The 21,483-nt window shown below is 34.7% G+C and overlaps 1 protein-coding gene across 4 annotated transcripts in view; it reads left to right on the plus strand.

The window, feature by feature from the left end:
- Positions 1–21,483, plus strand: part of PHTF2 (putative homeodomain transcription factor 2) — a 145,360-nt gene that overhangs the window by 16,854 nt on the left and 107,023 nt on the right. For 2 of the 4 annotated variants that reach the window (XM_063098640.1, XM_063098637.1), the window contains exon 2: positions 17,839–17,918. In XM_063098640.1, the coding sequence (XP_062954710.1) occupies positions 17,874–17,918 (45 nt within the window). In that variant the 5' untranslated portion in view covers positions 17,839–17,873. Of the gene's footprint in view, positions 1–16,856; positions 16,894–17,257; positions 17,277–17,838; positions 17,919–21,483 lie in introns of those variants that run through there. The other 2 variants (XM_063098638.1, XM_063098639.1) reach the window with 2 other exon arrangements.

Below are 21,483 nucleotides of genomic sequence, written 5' to 3' on the forward strand. Positions count from 1 at the left end.
ACCTTGTTCAGCCTTAGCTGGGGACCTGCACGTTGGGCAACTCAAATTTTTCTCTGCTCTGTGCATGTCTGCAAGTGACCAGGAAAGTACCATGAGTATTGCTTTGGGGGTTACAAATACATTTCAGCAAGTAGGCAAATTTACAAATATGGAATCTGTGAAAATGTCTGTCCAATATGTTAAATGAATGTTTTGGGATATACTTACATGATTGAATCATACTTAACGAATATAAGAGTTCCAGTTTACTAAAGCTATAACTATTTGGAAAGTAAAATTTAATACTAGTTTCAATTTGTAATTTTTATCAAATTCTACAGATACTTGTTTTCAGAGATGCACAAAGTTTAGGAAAAATTGCAGCCTTAGATCCCTTTCCCAGTTACCGTTTTTCAGGGGTGGATATTTTTAACTCTTTCGATTGATATTTTATTTACGTCCATTCATAGAAAGACGTGTGACTTCCAGTCATCTGCAGGGTCATAGAGAAATATCATGCATTGGCGTGGAGTGAGAAAGCAGATCTACTACTTTAACAACTGTAGTGGATTGAATTATGTCCCCGCCAAACTCCCTGAAGCTTCAATTGTATCCCCTAAGTTTTATGTATTAGGAACTTGGCCCCCACTGTGGCTGTTAGGAGGGTGGGAAATCCTATGATGGTAATTGAAAGGTGGAGCCTTGAAAAGGTGATTGTATTGTATCATGCAGTAGTGAAGGATTAAAAATGGTGGTCAGGGGCGTGGTTATGAGCTTTAAAAGAGGAGAGTCAGTCTTTGTCTCTCTGCTGCTCTCTCTGCTCCCACCATCTTGCAATGTGAGACCCCTAGGTCGCTGTCACCATCACTGGATGGACTTTGGAATTCCTAACCTCAGAAACTGTAAGCAATAAATTTCATTTTCTTAAAAATTACCCAGTTCTGCGTATTTTGTTATAAGCAACAAAAAAGGACGAATACAACAGCTTTCAACTAATTCCCTTAAATGGAACTACCCACATTTACTTCCATTTCCAGTGCTTCCTGAACCAATAATCCCTGAAACTTTTGTTGATTTTGTGGTGTGAATTGGGTTGATATTCTCCTTTCTCCACTGTTGCCTTCTCCTTTCTCAGATCTGCTAGGTTATTTACCAGTCATATATCTTCATTCAAGCTTCATTTTTCTTTTCTTTCTATTCTGTAACTTTGACAAATTTGGGAAAGGAGGAATGAGAAGATAGTGGTTGTATATGACAAGGCTTCTAATTCCAACCCCATATCCCAGAAGCAAGGCTAAGGAAAGAAGAGGCCTACAAAACGTTAAGAATTCTCACTGGTACTCTTTAGAGAAGCAGACCTAAAAAGGGAATAGGGAGCAAAAAGTCAAGGAAAAATCTTTGAGAAGACCCTACATGCCAATGATGAGCTTCAGCAGAAACAGCGACAGGGATTATTGCCATTTTGAATAGTATTCTGAGTTAAGGGCATGAATCAAAGCCCATGTAGGTAGGCTAGCCAGTCCCCTGACTGGAGGATGCATCTGGTACAGGACATTTAATGACACCTCAGCATGATTATCCTCAGTCTAATTTTAGCTCTCCCTTTTCTGCATCTTCAGATTATAGACAAATAGGTTAAGAGCAGTACCCAGTTCTCAAACTGAAGTGTGTGTGTGTGTGTGAACACATGTGCACTGAAATGTAAACAGTTTTGGCTAAGGTAAGAAAGGGTTGTTGAGGAGAAGCTATTGGAAGTCAGTGTATATAGGAGCTTAGGATAGCACTCCCCATATTAAACATGATTTATGAAAGGCATGGCCACTCTACAAATAGGCTGCAGGAAAAAACAAAGGAAGGAAGTAACCATGAAAAGACTCTCTATGTAAGAATAACTAATATCCCTGAAACAGACACTCCAAAAAATGGAACAGAAAAAATTTTCAGAAATATAATCCAGACAAAAATTTCTGAGATGAAATGTGCATTCACAGGTTAAAAGGCACAGTAAACACCAGGGAAAATTTTTGTGAAATGATTAAAATTGATCATACCCTAGTAGTAATTAACTTCAGAAATAAGGAGAGAATTATTTTGGCATCCTGGCCAAAAACAGAACATGACCTGTATAAAGGGAAACAATTTCACACTAGCTACAAACTTCTCAGTTATGGTCAATTCCAGAAGACAGTGGAACAGTGTTTACATAGTTTTTTTTTTTTTTTTTTTTTCCAATCAAAATGTATCAGTTATACATATTTGTGGGGTACAGAGTTGAATATCAATACATTTATATAACATGTGATTATCAAATCAGGGTAATTAGCATATTCCTCATTACAAAACTTAATCATTTCTTTGTGATGAGGATGGAAATTTGATCTCCTCTCTTCTAGCCATTCAATGTTTACACAGTTTTGATGGAAAAAATGCGTGAACCAAAAGTATTATATGCAACAGTACCAGTTAGATTTGGTTTGGTTGCTAATAACAGTGGCTAAAACTGTAAGGATTTATGATCTTGGGTACAAAAACTATGGAAGTAGTCAATCCAGAACTGGTATGGTCACTTCACCAAAGTCAATCCAGGCTCTTCCTTATCTATTAACACACCTGGTTGCTAATCTCAAGGTCACTGCCCATGGTGGCTGCTGGAGCTATAGTGATTAAAATAGCATTTGAGGGAGCCTGAAACAGGAGGGGAAGGGGAGAAAGAACAAAAGGGCTTTCCCCAGCTGGAAGTTCAACCCAACATTTTGCTTGTGTCTGGACCAGAATACAGTCATGGCCACACCTAGCTGCAGGAGAGGTTAGGAAAGGTCTTTATTTTGGGCAAAAATATGCCAGCAAAAATTTTGAAGAAAGAAGAGGGTAATGGAATGATGGGAGTTAATTACCAGTCTCTGCCATGCCAACCAAGTTGTTCATCACATATATGGGAAGCAAACAGATGTTCTCTAACATGTAAGAGCTCAGGGAAAATGGCATTTCTGAGCATTTCTTGAAAAACACTGCTTGATGATTAAATCAAGTCAACCTAAAATGCATCAAAAATAAACAGTAATAACTTCAGGTATGGAAAGCCATGGTAAAAGAATCAGTGGTGAGTGTTGAATCCATTTAAATATAGAAGAAAACTGAATAACGTTGAGATTTGTGATTTTGGAATAAAATGTAAATGTTCCTAGTTGGTCAAGATTTGTAAGCAATAGTTGGGTCCTTGGAGGAAGTATAAACATGTTAATTGTGTCAGCTTTCATAGCAGGAAGTCACTGGATACAATGTAAAGTTGAAATATGTAGATATAAAGTTGAAATCATTGTGGATTTATTAAAGAATAATTTCTGTCACTTTTTTCTTAACATGGGGAGTATCTTTTAAGAGCTAAATAACTTGTAAAATATCTTTAGTTCCTGGTTCTTCCATTTTTCATTTTCTTATCTGTAGAGTTCATGGAAAATTAAACTAAATTTTTTTTAAAAAAGCAATGCATGCTTATTTAATTAAATTAATTAATTAATTAATTAATTAATTTTTTAATAGAATTGTATTTTGTCAATATACAATGTGGTTGATTATTGTGGCCCATTACCGAAACCTCCCTCCCTCCTCCCTCTCCCCGCTCTCTTCCAACAATGTCCTTTCTGTTTGCTTGTCATATCAACTTCAAGGAATTGTAATTGTTATGTCTTCCCCCCCCCGCCCCCCTCCTGGTTGTTTGTGTATTTAATTATTTATTTTTAGCTCCCACAAATAAGTGAGAACATGTAATATTCCTCTTTCTTTGCCTGACTCATTTCACTTAATATAATTCTCTCTAGGTCCATCCATGTTGTTGCAAATTTTCATTCTTTTTTATAGCAGAGTTGTATTCCATTGTGTCAATATACTACATTTACCGTATCCTCTCATCTGATTATGGGCTGGTTCCAACTCTTAGCTATTGTAAATAGTGCTGCAATGAAAATGGAGAAAAGGTATACCTTCGACTTGATGATTTCCATTCCTCTGGGTATATTCCCAGCAGTGGGATAGCTGGTCATATGGTAGATCTATCTGCAATTGTTTGAGGAACCTCCAATCCATTTTCCATATAGACTGCACCATTTTGCAGTCCCACCAACAGTGTAGGAGAGTTCCTTTTTCTCCACAACCTCGCCATCATTTATCATTCACAGTCTTTTGGATATTAGCCATCCTAACTGGGGTGAGATGTTATCTCAGTGTGGTTTGATTTGCATTTCCTGAATGCTGAGTGATGTTGAGCATTTTTTCATGTGTCTGTTGGCCATTGGTGTATCTTCCTTTCAGAAATGCCTATTTAGCTCTTTTGCCCATTTTTTAATTGGGTTACTTGTTTTTTTGTTGTAAAGTTGTTTCAGTTCCTTGTATATTCTGGATATTAATCCTTTGTCAGATGTATATTTTGCAAATATGTTCTCTCACTTTGTTGGTTGTCTTTTCACTCTTTTGATTGTTTCTTTTGCTGTGCAGAAGCTTTTTAATTTGATATAATCCCATTTGTTTATTTTTCCTTTGGTTGCCTGTACTTTTGGGGTCGTATTCATGAAGTCTGTGCCCCCCTACTTCCCGAAGTGTTTCTCATATGTTTTCTTTAAGAAGTTTTATTGTTTCAGGGTGTATATTTAATTCTCTAATTCATTTTGAGTTGATTTTAGTATATAGTGAGAGGTATGGGTCTAGTTTCATTCTCCTACATATGGATATCCAGTTATCCCAGCACCATTTGCTGAAGAGGCAGTCTCTTGCCCAGTGTATAGGCCTGGTGCCTTTGTCAAAGATCAGATGGCTGTAGGTGTGTGGTTTGATTTTTGGATTCTCTATTCTATTCCATTGATCAGTGTGTCTGTTTTTATGCCAGTACCATGCTGTTTTGGTTATTATAGCTTTGTAGTATAGTTTAAAGTGAGGTAGTATTATGCCTCCATCTTTATTTTTTTTGTTCAGAATTGCTTTGGCTATGTGTGGTCTTTTGTTATTCCATATAAATGTCTGGATAGTGTTTTCCATTCTAAGAAAAATGTCATTGGAATTTTGATGGGGATTGCATTGAATTTTTATATCACTTTGGGTAGTATGGACATTTTCACTGTGTTGATTCTTCCAATCCAAGAGCATGGGATATCTTTCCATCTTCTTGTGTCCTCTTTAATTTCTCTCAGCGGGTGGTTAACTCTGTTCCTAAGTATATTATTTTTTTGGCGGCTATTGTAAATGGGCAAGTTTTCTTGATTTCTCTTTCTGCATGTTCACTATGGGAGAATAGAAATGCTACTGATTTTTGTGTGTTGATTTTGTATTGTGCAACTTTGCTTAAATCATTTATCAACTCTAAGAGTTTTTTTGTAGTGGTTTTAGGCTGTTCGATATATAGGATCATGTCATCTGCAAAGAGGGACAGTTTGACTTCATCTTTTCCAATCTGGATGCCCTTTATTTCCTTCTCTTCTCTGACTGCTCTGGCTAGTACTTCCAACATATGTTGAATAGGAGTAGTGAGAGTGGGCATCCTTGTCTAGTTCCTGTTCTTAAAGGAAAAGCTTTTAGCTTTTCCCCATTCAGAATTATACTGGCAGTGGGTTTATCATATATGGCTTTAATTATGTTGAAATACACAGGTATACTCATCTATACCTAACTTATAGAGAGTCTTTATCATGAACAAGTGTTGAATTTTATCAAATGCTTTTTCAGCATCTATAAAGATGATCATATGGTCCTTGTGTTTGATTTTATTGATATGTTGTATCACTATATTGATTTGTGAATGTTGAACCAACCTTGCATCCCTGGGATGAATCCCACTTGATCATGGTGTATAATTTTACATATGTGTTGCTGTATTCTGTTAGCTAGCGTTTTATTGAGGATTTTTGCATCTATGTTCATCAAGGATATCAGCCTGTACTTTGCTTTTTTAGTTGTATCTTTACCTGGTTTTGGTATCAGGGTGATGTTTGCTTCATAGAATGAGTTTGGGAGAATGGCCTCTGTTTCAGTCTTTTGGAATAGTTTGTAAAGAATTGGTGTCAATTCCTCTTTGAATGTTTGGTAGAAGTCTGCTGTTAATCCATCTGGTCTTGGGCTTTTCTTTGCTGGGAGACTTCTGATAATAGCTTCAATGTCTTTCATTGTTATTGGTCTGTTCAGATTTTCTACATCATCTTGGCTCAGTTTTGGTAGTTTGTGGGTGTCCAGAAATTTATCCATTTCCTCCAGATTTTCAAATTTGTTGGCATATAGTTGTTTATAGTAGTATCTAATGATTCCTTGTATTTCAAAGGTATCAGTTGTAATATCACCTTTTTCATTTCTAATTTTTGTTATTTATGTCTTCTCTTTTCCTTTTTTAGTTAGCTGTGCTAATGGTCTGTCAATTTTATTTATCTTTTCAAAAAACTAACTTTTTGATTTGTTGATCTTTTATATTGTTTTTGGGGTTTCAATTTCATTAAGTTCTCCTCTGATCTTAATAATTTCTTTCCATTTGCTAACTTTGGTTTGGATTGTTCTTGTTTTTCAAGTTCTTTAAGTATTAGGCTGTTCACTTGCCATCTTTCCATTCTTCTGAAGTTAGCATTTAATGTGGTAAATCTCCCCCTTAGTACTGTTTTTGCAGTATCCCACAAGTTTTGGTATGATGTATCATTGTTTTCATTAGTTTCAGTAAATTTTTTTATTTCCTGTTTAATTTCTTCTTGGACCCATATGTCATTAAGTAGAATGCTGTTTAATTTCCATGTTTTTGTATAGTTTCCAGACTTTCATTTCTTATTGATTTCTTATTTTAGTCCATTGCATTCTTAAAAAATACATGGGATAATTCCAGTTTCTTTGTATTTGTTGAGACTTGATTTGTGACCTAACATGTGATCTATCCTGGAGAATGATCCAAGTGCTGATGAGAAGAATGAATATTCTGAGGTTGTTGGATGGAATGTTCTGTAGAGATCTGTCAAGTCCAATAGGTCTAGAGTGTTGTTTAGATCTTGTGTTTCGCTGTTGATTCTTTGCCCAGATGATCTGTCCAATATTGATAGTGGGGTGTTCAGGTCCCCTGCTATTATGGTATTAGTGTCTATTTCCTTCTTTAGGTCTAATAGAGTTCACTTTATAAATCTGGCTGCTCTGATATTGGGTGCATATATATTTATGATTGTTATGTCTTCTTGATGGATCAGTCCTTTTATCATTAGGTAGTAGCCCTCATTATCTCTTTTTATGGTTTTCAGTTTAAAGCCTATTTTATCAGATATAACAATAGCTGTTCCAGCTCGTTTTTCATTTCTGTTTCCATGGTAAATCTTTTTCCATCCTTTCATTCTTAGTCTATGTGAGTCTTTATGGGTGAGGTGGGTCTCTTGAAGGCAGCATATAGTTGGGTCCTCCTTTTTAATCCAGTCAGTCAGTCTGTGTCTTTTGATTGGGGAATTTAATACTTTTACATTGAGTTGTTATTGAAAAGTGTTGATTTACTCCTAGCATTTTATTGATTTTTGTTTGGATGTCTTAAATTTCTTTTGTTCCTTTCTTTCTGATTTACTGTTTATCTTCTGTAGTTGTTGGTTTCTGGGATTGTAGATAAACTTTTTTTTTTCCCTCTTCATTGTTGGCATTTTATTTTACTAGTGGGTTTTGATTTTTCTCGAGTTTTTATGGCAGTGGTAGTTATTTTTCAGGTACCAAACCCAGTACTCCCTTGAGAATTTCTTGTAAGAGTAGTCGTGTGGTAGTGAACTCCCGCAGTTTTTGTTTGTCTGAGGTATATACTATCTGCCCTTCATTTTGGAAGGATAGCCTTGCGTGGTAAAGTATTCTTGGCTGGCAATCTCTGTCTTTTAGTATTTTGAATATATCATCCCATTCCTTTCTGGCTTTTAGGGTTTGTGATGAAAAGTCTGATGTTAGTCTGATTGGGGCTCCCTTATAGGTGATTTGACGCTCCTCTCTTGCAGCTTTTACGACTTTCTCTTTGTCTTTGGGTTTTGCCAATTTGACTATAACATGTCTTGGAGAAGACCTTTTTGGGTTGAATATGTCTGGGGATCTTTGAGCTTCCTGAATCTGAAGATCTGTGATTTTTCCAATACCTGGGAAGTTTTCTGCCACTATTTTGTTGAATATGTTTTCAATATAATCTCCTTTTCCTCCCCCTTCTGGAATACTCGTGAATTGGATATGTGAGCGCTTAAGGTTGTCTGATATCTCTCTTAGATTTTCTTCAATGTTTTAAGTTCTTTTTTCTTTTCTTTTCTTTTTTTTTTTTGTCTCCCTGTGTTATTTCAAACAGCCCACCTTCAAGGTCAGAAGTTCTCTTTTCTGCAAGCCTGCTGGTTAAACTCTCTGTTGTGCTTTTTATTTCATTGAATGAATTCTTCAGCTCTGCAAGCTCTGCTACATTCTTTTTCAGGGCATTGATCTCCTTGTACATTTCTTCTTTCAGGTCCTGTATACTTTTCCTCATTTCATTGATTGTCTAGCTGAGTTTTCTTGTATCTCGTTTAGTTTTCCAAGAATTATCACTCAAAATTCCTTGTCAGACATGTCGAGGGTTTCTTGTTCTATAGGGTCTAGAGCTTGAGAGTTATTACCCTTGGGTGGTGTACCTTCTTGATTTTTCATATTTCTTGTATCTTTCCTTTGATGTTTAGTCGTTGTGGCAAGGGATTTCACGGTCCACTGGTTCGACACTATTGTCTGGCAGGGATCCTGCCAGGGCTGCCAATTTGGCATGGCTGCCTCAGTGCCTGCTCTGTTGCCAACTGGCACCTCGGGCGCATGGTCCCCGTGGGTCTCGGGCCTCTTTGGGGGGCACTTCTCTGGTCAGCGTGTACTCGGCTGGGCTGGAGATGGGGTCTGGCAGTGGTGAGGCCTACCTGCTCGATCGTGCGCTGGCGTCATGCAGCGCATGGTCTCTGTGGGACTCCGGTCTCTCCTGGGGGGGAGCGCCTCTCTGATTGGCGCATACTCCGCCAGTCTGGGCGTGGGGTCTGGTGGCAGCGAGGCCTACCTGCTCAGTTGCGCACTGGTGCTTTGGGGCGTGTGGTCTCTGCAGGTGTCCTACATGTTTATTCTAATAAATTCAAGGTATTCAAAAGAGTATAAAACACATTGCTTTTCTTTCCCTTTTTAATTCTAACTCCCTCTCATCTCTCGCCCCTTCAAATGTTCACAGAGGTATATCCGCCCAGGCCTATTCTTTGTTTAGTCAAATTGATAGTAGTTTGTCTGTTTATTTTATAAAATAAGATCATATTCTGTATCTTTCTTCATCTTAAAAAAAATCTCCACACCAGTCTTTTCAGTTATTTTCTTTTTTCTCCCTTTTACAAATAGTCTTGCGGTAAGCCACTTTGTATATGTATTTCTCTAGAGAAAGAAACAGATGTATTTCTCTAGAGTTAAGACTGAATGATATTAATATTAAACATTTTGATAGTATTCAATTTCCCTTTATTTATTTATTTTTGGCAGCTGGCTGGTATGGGGATCTGACTTCTTGACCTTGGTGTTTTAACACAGTGCTCTAACCTGTTACTCTAACCAGCCAGCCCAAACTTCCCTTTTGAAAAAGCTGTACTAGTAGAACAGTGCTTGGTTCAAAGTAAAGTACTGGCTCATCAATACTAACCACTCTATTGTTATTATTGGTAAATGAAAGTACACATTTTTTCTACAGCCACCAGCACTAGGTTTCATTTAAAATTTTGCCAATCTTGGGCCAGCCCCATGGTGCACTCGGGAGAGTGCGGCGCTGGGAGCGCAGTGGCACTCCTGCCACGGGTTCGGATCCTATATAGGGCTGGCCAGTGCGCTCACTGGCTGAGCGTGGTGCGGGCGACACCAAGCCAAGGGTTGCGATCCCCTTACTGGTCACAAGAAAAGACAAAAAAAAAAATAAATAAATAAATAAATAAATAAATAAAATTTTGCCAATCTTATAGTACAAAAAGATCTGATTATTTTAATCTGTATGTCTTTGATTACTAGTGAAACTAATTTTTTCATAATTTTTGATCTTTTGTATGTCGTGCTCTGTGAATTATCTGTTTCATATCCCTTGACCAGTTTTCTGTTGGGTTTGTCATTTTCATATTGATTTGTAAGAGTTCTTTAACTATTTTAGATAGTAATCCTTTTTTTCAATTGTAGATATTTTTGCCCTACCAATTGCTTGTCTTTTGACATTGTTCATGATATTTTTTGGATTCATACCCTTGACCTTGGTTTTCTGTTTATGATATTTTTGATAGAAGTGCTACATTTTTATGTTGTCAAGTTTGTTTTTTTGTTTACTTTTGTCCTCTTTATTAACTGTCATTTCATCTTCTCATTCCACTCTGCCTTATATCTCCTCAGCTTCATTGAAATTCTAGCCTCTGTTTTGTTAAATCCAATTGTCTCTTAGCTGCCTTCTCATTCCTTTGTGAAAGACTCCTCTCTCAGATTCTGTGACATCACACTCTCCTGTTTTCTTTTTGTTCCTGGCTTCTCTTATTCTATGCTTCCTCTGAATAGTAGTATACATAGCGCTGAACCCTTTTCTTCCTTAATTATACCTTTCTTATGTGACATAATTCAGTTCCATCATTTTATTGAAGTGATCTGTGAAATACACAGATCTTAATTAAGTATTCGATTTGATCAGTTTTGAAAAAGGCATATATCTAGGTAACTCACCTCTGAGTTTAAATATTGTCGATGTGTTTATGGCTCCCAAACTCATGTTTCCATCCTTCATCTCTATCTTGAGCTTCAGAATCATGTATCCAACTACCTCTTTGACTTCTTTATGTCTTGGGCACTATCAGCTTAACAGGTCTAAAACTAAATTTTTGTATTTACTCTACTAAACTTTTCTCTCTCTCTTTCTCTCTCGCTCGCTCGCTCGCTCTCGGTGGTCTTTTCTATCTCAGAAAATAGTTCAAGCTAAAAATGTAGATTCTTGTATCCTTAATCCCTCCCCCAACCTGCCCCATCCCAGTCTATTCCTAAATCTTGTTGATTTTACCCACAAATAAAACTCAAAACTACCCACTTGTTTCCATCTCTGTTGCTTGGCCCTTTGCCCAGTATATTATCAACATCTGCATGGGACTATGATAATACTTTGTTAACTATCCTCACGGCTTCCACTTTGAGCCCTTCAGTCCAGTCTACTCTCTACATTAGCAGTCAGAATGGTCTTTTGGAAATTAGATTGTCACAGCTCTGCTGGGATCAATTCAATTACTTCCTGTTTTATTTATAATAAAATTACTTGCTATGGTATCTATGACCCCATGGTCATACTCTCAGACTGCATCTTAAACCACTGTCACCTGTGTCCTAAGGTCTTCGTGTTTGCTATTCCCTCTGCCTAGAGTGTCTTCACTTTAGTTCTTAGTGTAGCTGGCCATTCTCATCCTTAAAATCCCAGTTCAAGTATCATCTCAGAGGGAACTTTTCCTTGGCTATCCTTTCTGAAAGTATCCCATCCCATCCCAATCATATCTCCCTGTTTATTTCCTTTATGGCACTTCCTTAACACAAAATTATCTTGTTTATTGTTCATTTCCTATCTTCTGTCTCCGCAGTGTAAGTTTCAGCAGGGCTTCCTGTTCACTGTTGTATCCTCATTGTCTCTAACAGGGCAATATTTGTAAATGTTCAGTAAATAAATATTTTTAATAAATGATGAGATACTGGCTGAAACATCTCTAAAGTAATGTTTACATTTTATTCAATAGCATTTTTGATGACTAAGTATAGTTAATTTTAATCTCTAATTTATATCATATTGAAGGTCAACTATTTCAGTCATTTGGGTGTCATTTAGTGCATTACTATTTTGATAAAGAGTACCTGGGACACTTATTTAATGTTTTTACTGGAGGCCTGTCATAGCATATCTGTATTTGAGTTGAGCTTGATTGGTTGATGGTAAAACTTTCTTGTGAGTAAATGAGAAATTTCAAACATTTAAATGGATCATATTTCATTATTGGTTTTTCCAATCAGTTTAGCAATGAAATAAAACAAAAAGCACTTAACCAATACACTATAATTGGGTGTTTAAAGGACCTTTTAAGTATTAAAGAAAAAAAGCCCCAAGGAATGCTCAAAGAATAGTAGAGGTTTTGTGGGTACATGCTGAAGTTAAGAAACCCTGAAATTTAAAAAGTTGCTTTAAAGAAGACACTGGGTGGGTGTACCCATCAGAAAGTTCTACAGAGGGCTTCTGTGGGTAGTATTAAGATTGTAATTCTAGGGATTCTCTTAGATTTCATAATAGTACAAAATGTTTTACTAGTAAAGGTTTAGAGAAATGTTACTTATAATTGTTTTTCTTAGCTAGCCTGAAATAGACTATCCCTTGGTTTCACTAAGGAAAATAACAATTACAAATATTCCTTCTATGAACTGGTGTAATAGAAAATGTATAGCTCTGTTTACTAGACCTCATTTTTCATTTGTTTTTCTGTCCTAAGATTGAAAAACTTTGAATGTATAGTGTGTGGTATTTCTTCTTCACAACATTTCCATGAAACATTGTCTTCATTCCAGAAGAAGAATTAAAAACTTTCAAGAACTTGTGACAATTTATAGGTCTCATGATCACAAAGTAGCATCCCTGAAACTAGTAGAAGGTTTCATTCTGCCCATACCATGTTCCCTCTACCCATGTTTCACTTTTTTCCTAGTTTCAGTATCAGTATGAAAAGTTTTATTTGAACCTTAGCATTTATTATCCTTTTAAGGCAGAGCAGCTTTGTTCCCAGTTTCTGAGGTCTAAAAATTGCTTGTTTTAGCTGTGGAGAAGGCAACTGAGTTATATTTAACTTTAGTATTTAGGAATGGAGTTAGACTAGACTTGTCAGGCTTGACTTTAACTCATTTTTATTGGACCATTTAGGTCTGCAAATAGTTATGTAATGGTTGATTGATGTCAGTAAATAAACCGGACATATTTATTATACTTCACAATATCTTTGTACCTTTTAACATTAGGAAAGAGTATGTTTGTGTGTTTATATGCATGTTGGGGTATTGCAGGGGTTGGATTGTTAGAGTTTTCAATTCTAGTCCTTAAATTCATTCATCTGTGATGGTACTTTAGTCGCAACTTTTTAATTTGGCTTGCAAGCATTTGTGTTTAATATAGACAAAAACCTATAGAACAATTCAGAGATAATAAAGACATTGGACCATTCTCCAAAAACTTATGGGTGCAGAGGTAGGCACATACAGATGAGTACACCAAAGTTTATACAAAACAGAATATATTAAGTGTGATGGGAACATGGAAGAGGATGAGAAATCTTGAATAGAGGAATTTGGGAGAAACTTGTGGAGAAAGTGGAATCTAGAAGGCCTTGTCAAAAATCTCCTTTGTTTTGGAAAGAGAGGGAGTGTTAGTTTTGGCACAGAGGTAGAACAGTGTAGGAAATATGGCGTGGTTGAAACATAGGATGCACGAGAAGACAGTGAGCAATAATGTTGGGTAAGTAGGTTAGGGTCAGACTGTAGAGGGGCTACATACAATTCTAAAGGGGTTATGGGTTTTATTGTGTAAGCAGCAGGGAGTGATAAAAGGTTGTTGGAACAAGGTATAATAATATCAGGGTCTGAGGAGATTTACATAAATTACCTTTTAAAAATAAGATCTTTGCCATTTTGTCTAGCTGCTTCTACTATGTAAAATTCCATATATGTAATACTGATTTAACTAAAATTAATATTTTTGGGTGTGTTAATAAAGGAATTCAGAGGAACTCTTGTACATTATTGGAATTGTTGCTGTTTAACAATTATTAACTTACTGAGTTGTGAAATATTTGGCTAGATGGCACTGGTAAGAAACAAGCCCAGAGAACTCCGTTAACTTATTCAAGAGCACACTGCTTTTAGTATCAGAACTTGGTTCTAGAACCCAGTGTTTCTGATGCTTAGTCATTGCTTTTTCTCTGCTCAACTTCCTCAACCACATATTACAGTATACTGAGTATTTAGTGAGACAAAAAGGAAGAATTATGCCCCTTTTTTTCCTATGATCAAGTGACCTATGTGGCTGTATTACTTTGCATTTTTATTTAAATGACAGATTTATTAGTACAGAATAGTGCTAGAAGAGTGACATCAAGCTTCACCATTTTTTAGTCCAATTAAGCACTTGTAAGGAAGCTTTACCATGAAGGAAGTAGGATTTGAACTGACTTAGAAGGATGGATGAATGGAGAAAAGGATGGAATGGGAATAACAGTATAAGCGAAGTGTCAGGAGTGGGTATAAATTGTTTTCTGAGCCTAGTGAGAGTCATGCTGGAACAGGAACTTGTCTCAGAATAATGAGAGAAGTACAGTGTTTCATAGACTGATTATTTATCTAATATTTTTTGTGTAATATGTTTGTATATCATTAGGTAGACTGATTTTTTGTAACATAGGGAATGGTTAAAAATCTGACAATTTCTTTGACTAGATCTGTACAAAGCATACTCCTGGGCATAATTATATTTGATAGTGAAATTCTATAAAGGCAGACTTCACATACTGTCTCTTCTGTAGTTATCTTTTCCCTCCACTGTGGTTTTTGACATCATAAATGCATATGTGTAGAAATTGATATAGTAAAAAATAATTTCAGATGTTTTGATAAGATATGTTTAAATAAAATATGTATAAATCATTGTCAAGGAGAGAGACACTGATTTTTAAAATTTATTTATTTTTAATTTTTAAAGTTTATTTATATAATGATTGGATCAGGGTAGTTAATGTATCCATCACCTCATGCATTTATCATTTCTTTGAAGACATTGATTTTTAGAATTGGATTGTGGTTTTAGAATTGGATTATTTCCATATCATAGTACCCATCCTTGTTTCAGATTAGTTGATCAAAAAAGATTAAGATCCTCTATTCAAGGTACCTAGTAAGCTTTTTATGCTTTTTTAAAAATAAATTAATGTAATAATTTAATAATTTAAACAGTTATTGAACATGAACTGTCATGACAATAGCGACTATAAACCTATGTTCCTGGGCGGTCATAGAATCAAAGAAGTTGGAAAGGCTTTAGAAATAATCTCCATTATTCATAAAATCATTTGTTGTTTATTAATCCTTGTTGTTTATACTTATGTGAAATTTGGGTGTCTATCACTGTGCTTTGTCAGATGTCTGATTCAGAAATCTATCTCAGCATGTTAAACCTGTTTTAAAAATAGGTATGAGCCACTCGGTGTCACTGAAAGGTTGTTGACACAGTGGATAAACTATTAAATGAGTTTGCACAGTAAACCTTACCATTACTGAACAAAGATTTTTTTAAACGGAAAATAGATTGAATTCTTATTTCTGAAGATCCAAATAAATATAGTAAGAATATTTAGAACACTTTATAAACCTAGTGTACTGTTAGGTTTTTGAAATTTGTAAGTATAGCTTGGTAGATTAAAGTACATGAAAAAGTTGTCTTTTAGACATTTTATTCTGAGTTAGGCAATGTTTTCCTCACTTTCATTGAAGCTTTTTCTTTTTTAAAAAAATACTATTATTTATGTGGCCATTTAAATATTTCCTAAATATGATAAATATCCCATACATTTAACAGAGTGGGTGATAAAAAATTCTTTCACATTTTATATATGGAATGTATTTCATTTGCACTTTTGGGGAGTTGGGAGACAGGATCTTTATCTTGGTAGATAATCTGGAATTTTTTTATCAGTAAAGATTGGGCAAAGTCAAAGGAGAGTAAAATGAAAAGTTTATATTTTCATATTTTTGTACCATTTTTCTTAATTTGCATGGGGTTGGGAGGGGGGTGGTTATAACCAGTTTGGAAAGCACACACAGTTGTAATGAATAGTTCCCCAGCAGAATCCATGGGGAAAAGCTCTAGGACAAAATATGGTTAAAAGTTAATAAATCACCCTCAGAGGCTTCCAGGACAGAAAAACCAAAACAGGAGATTTGAAGTCAGTAAGGGAAAGCGTCTCCAAAAAACCCCAGTGAGAGAAGTGAATGAAGCCACACCTGACTGAGAAACTTTAGTGGAGATGAACTTTGAAGTCTCTACATAATCCATGTGTATGTATATACTGTAGTTGAGAACTGACATGGCAATCTTATGATAATCAGCTAGCTATTTTTATTTTCATTGTCAACAAAAACTGATTGCATGTGTTCCTTCTCTAAACTGTTTGCCATGTTTAAAAAAGGAAATATAAATACTTCCAAATTCCTGGATTGGGGAGTTTTTAAATATAGAAATTAATTTTAAAAGATTATAATTGAACATCTACTGTTTGTTCTGGATTGTGGTAGGCATTTTATGTATTTTGCTTATTGGTCAAAAAATCCTATAAGGGATGGGTAGGTACAATTATTGCTATTTTATAAGTGGAAGAAACTGAGGTTCAGAGAGGTTAAGTGACTTCTTCAAAATTAAATAGGTAGTGGAGCCAATATTTGAATCCAGGTCTTTTGACTCTGTGCTTCTCCTTCTTCCATTATGTCAGGGTATTTGTCAGGAATGTCAAAACATAGTTTGCTTGAATTTTATCAGTTAAGGTGGGATCATTAATATCTTAGAGAAGGTAATAAAATAATTTGGACTATAATACTGTCAAAAATACAGGCATTAAATAAATTCTGTTTTAAATTTTAGAGGTTGAAAATCTGAACATTTGAACTTGCTAATGACAATTTTCATTGTATTTGAATTTTAATATGCTCAAGAAACAAACAGATTCCCAAGAATGGTATATAAAACCTCTGGTATTTTGTTTACTGTGGCAAACTGTAGTGTTAGCATCTGACAGTTGCAGATCTGTATGTGCTAGGATTAGCTCATCAAGGTATTTTACTTTCAGGATTCCCTGAGATCCTGTGTGGCCTTGGATGATCCTGGTTTGTAATGAGTTCTTGGGCTTGTATTTGCTTTTTGTTTTGTTTTGTTTTTGTGGCTAGCCAGTATGGGGATCCAAACTCTTGACCTTGATGTTATAACACCACTCTAACCAGCAGAGCTAATTGACCAGCCCTTGTATCTGCTTTCGTACCTGTTTTAGGCTCATCTTTTAACATCATACCAGAGATGCCCTCCGTTCCAGTGTCATCTTATGACTATAAAAGTATTCTAGCGTTAACTGGAATCAGTCTAGAATTCTCCAAGGCACCATTAAGTTTAGTATTTTGTACTGTTTTAGACAAACACAAGAAAGATGCTTATGAAATGATCTGTGGTAAAGTTTTAAACACTATTAGGAAACATATCTGGGAAGTCCTTAAAAGTAATTATTCCTATGTAATTAACTCTAACATTGGCTTATTATTTAACATAAATTTTAGCTTCTCTGGTTATTTCATTTTAGTTCAATTTTTTTGTTTACTGAGTGTCAGTGAAAATAAATATGATTATAAAATTTTGGCATTTCTAGCATCATTTTTAGCAACAGTAATTGGTACTAGTTCCTAGAAACTACAGCAAAACTGAACTGTTATTGAGTGAGTGAATTGGTTTCTATTATATGTGAATTTATAAATGAAAAATTTCAAGTATAACCTGGGAAATTCTGAAATTTATTTAAAAGGTTTATTTTTTTAAAAAATCTAACCTATTTTGTGAGAAAATTCAAGTGTTATATTCATGCAAAAAGAATTTTCTTTTATTATGGCAACTGATTTTTGTTTACTTAAGAGAACCTGTTGCTAAAATAGTAATGAGGAAGGGTGTAATATAAGTATAGTCATATGCCCCTTGCTCTGCAAGTAACCAGAGTGCTATGTATGCATGTTGGTCAGTCTCTTTTTGGAAGGTGGAAATAAAGCCGTTTGTTTTTCTCTCTTGCACAGCCTAAGATGACGAATGTGTGATTTCAGTGGAATAAATGGCGTCCAAAGTCACAGATGCTATAGTCTGGTATCAAAAGAAGGTAAGTTGATAGTCAAAACTTTTAATTTTTAAAATATTTTAATTCCAAAAATACATGTTTATTTTGTGCTATAGGTTAATGTCAAAGATTGCCGAAAATAATGACAAAATAGATTTTAGCATGAGAGAGAGGGGAAGATTATTTTGATTCTCCTTGTGCTAATTTTATTTCTAAATAAATTAGAAAGATGATGCTTAAAAATATTTTTTCTCCACTTTTTACTCTACAGTATCAAAGTAGCTAGATTAATTATCGTCAGTTATAATATAAACCAGATCTCCAGGATTATGGATATAATTAACATTTTATAAAAGCATTGACATTTTTCTTGCTTTAATTTTTTTTTTAAGAAAGCTAGGTTAGCAGAGAAATTATAATTTTATAACTTCTTATATCAAGAGAAATTAGTTTTTCATCTGTTTGTTTTAAGTTATAATTCAACAGCTGGATCTTTTCAGTAAAATAAACCTTTGGGAACTGTATTTTCTAAACTGAAACATTAAAATGTTTATTTGATGTTTTAGGATTGTCATAACTACGTAACTAAGTGTGCCATCCTATATATTTCAAAGTAAGCTTGACCAATGTAATGTTTTTCTTTTAAAGTCCAAAAGGGTATACGGTTTTTTTGAAAATACAGTAAACTGTTTACTCCTAAACAGTGTTGTTTACATTCTTTAAAATGTATGTTGTTTTATATAATATCTTAGATTTTTAGTGTATGTTGTGAATTGTTTGTTTTCACATTTAAAAAAAATTTTTGATGCCTTATTCTTCATGTCTCTATTAACAAAATATAATTGTATATTTAAAGCTTTTCTTATACGGGGAAACCCAGACAGTTTTTAAATTTAGTTGAATTGGAAATAAATGGTAATTAAAACACTTTAAAAATTAGACAAACTGAAGAATATACCCTGTTTTGGGCTGTATTTATTTTCTGGGTAGAACATGCCACAGATATGAAATATCACATTTTTCATATAAGGTACTTAATTGGAAGCTGACATACTATTAATTCAATTTTTTGTGGTTCTTTATTAGTGTCACCTTTGCTTTTAAACTTCCAGTCAATTAAAAAACCAGTCTGCTTAGCTAAAGAGCTAGATAAAATAAAATTATGAATTAAAGAAAATTAAAAAAAAAATTTTTTTTACATATATCTTTGAAAGTTTTTCTCTTTCTTAATTTCTGCTTATGGTAGTAATGTTTATTAAATATTTTCTCTATTTTGTTTTCTATGTTAAACATTTCAAATTTCAATGAAGATCATTTAAAGAAGTATTTGGTTGACTGACCCCTCTTGGGATTGGAGAGTTTGAAATATTATACTCACATTCACTTACCACAGTAACTCCCCTCTTCTCTAAGTGTCATTTACCTAGCGCCCTTGGATATATGTAACCAAAAAATTCTCCAGAGCAACCATAACACATGGTGTCACAAAATACCCCAGCAAATGTAATCACATTTTATATTAAAGAGTTGTCAGAAACATAAACCGAATTTTTTTTTTCCTTTTGCTTTTAAATTTAATTTTCTTGAAGGAACATGTGAATACTTTGAAAGATTGGTGTTTCAAGGCTTATTGGAAAAAAAGAAATTGCAGCCCCCTACCCTTCTCTGTCCTTACCAACTTTTGCTCTTCAGTGGCAATCATTTCGAATTTTTTATAGCTCAGTGGTTCTCAAACCAAAGTTCTACCACTCTTCATCCCAAGTAGGGAGTTGGGAAGAGGGATTGCAAATGTGGAGTGTGAGGTTTTGTTTTTCATACTTTTGGAGGAATACTGGCATTTGTGGGTAGGAGTCAGAGACAATAAATATCTTGCAATGGGCTGGAAAACCTTTTCTGTAAAGGGCCAGATAGTAAACATTTTAGGCTTTGAAGGCCACAAGGTTTCTGCTGCAACTACTCAACTCTGCCGTTGTAGCACAAAAGCAGCCATAGACAATATGTAAAATGAATGGACATGACTGTGTTCCTAAAAATCTGAATTTACAAGAACAGGCGATGGGCTAGAGTTGGCTCAGAGGCCTTAGATTGCTGATCTGTGCTCTAGGATGACCTCAAATAACAAAGAATTGCCCTCCCCAAATGCAATAGTGCCTTGTTGAATACCACTGTTTTTTTACGCTATTTATTTTATGTTTTTAAACATGCCTATCTTGTCTTTTCTTGTTCATTTCATTATAGATGTTTCTTGTTGATTTTTGACTATATGATAAGGATTTAACTTTTTTACAAGCTCCCCAATGGCCTCTTCCCCCTATCTTTTCAATGACTAAAAATTGTGTTTGTCGGTATTTGGTGCTTACATTATTATGTTTATGTATCATTTAGAGCTGTATCATATAATGTACTATGATATTTCTAATCTGTGTAACTTTTTTTTTTTTTTACGTTTGCTTGGTTTTTTGAATTCTTCTCTGAAATCTCTGATAGAACTATAAAATTTCTTTTGTTGCAGTCAGTCATATTCAGATATTCTATCTTTTTTTCTTTTTATTTTTTTTCCTTTCTTGGGAATGATTCTCCTAGAATTCTGTCTTTCTGTTTCATACTGGACAAATTTTTCTCAAGTCATGCTTCATGGCTGCCATCTTAGTATTTCCTTTAATCAGTAGTCCGTGAGTTCCCCTAACTGCTCTTAGGTCATACAGATTTGTTTTTCTCTTAAATGAATGTTTATAAAAAATACTTTTAGGGATGTTTATGCTTCAGTGAAAAGAAGGCTTGAATACTGAAGCTGTACTTGCTGATTATTTGACCATGGGCAAATAACTATTTCTTTGAGCCTCAATTACCGCTTCTCTACGTTGACTAGATAATGGTTCTCAGCCTTTTTTCAATCATGGATCCCTTTGAAATTGTGATGAAAGCTAAGTATCTTATCTCAAGAAAAGTGAATATAATGTACATATACACAACATGTCACATCTGATTTGAAACCCAAGTTATGAAGTCTTGGATTAGGTGATTTAAAAAGTTGTGATATTTTAACATTCTTTGATTTTGTGACTGTTATTCAGTAGTATTCAGCTTATACTGCATAGTATCGCAGTAAATGAAAACCAACAAATATTAACCTTTGTTTTCTTGAATGTCTGTTTAGTTGTAACCCACTGGAAAATGGTGATGTTTTCATTTTTTTGTTTTGGGTGTTGAACACTAGCTAGCCCTAAAGTCCATTACTTGATTTGTGGACTGTTTTTAAAATGAGCTCTAATATCAGATGTGGTATTTCCAGGAAAAAATACAATCAGATTATTTAGAATTATTATAAATGTATATAGAAATTCTAATTAATACCAGGTATCTTTTAATAAATTATGCATGGTTTACTTTGAGATTTTGAGTCCTTTATTATCTAATTTTAAAGTTTATTTTGTATTATTGTAATCATCATAGCCATGAATAATTTTTTTTTTTTTTTTTTTAAATTTTATTTTGTCGATATACATTGTGGCTGATTATTGCTCCCCATCACCAAAACCTCCCTCCCTTCTCCCTCCCCCCTCCCCCCCAACAATGTCCTTTCTGTTTGCTTGTCGTATCAACTTCA

The sequence above is a fragment of the Cynocephalus volans genome, chromosome 6 (genome assembly GCF_027409185.1).
Source record: "Cynocephalus volans isolate mCynVol1 chromosome 6, mCynVol1.pri, whole genome shotgun sequence".
In the NCBI taxonomy this organism is placed as follows: Eukaryota; Metazoa; Chordata; class Mammalia; order Dermoptera; family Cynocephalidae; genus Cynocephalus; species Cynocephalus volans.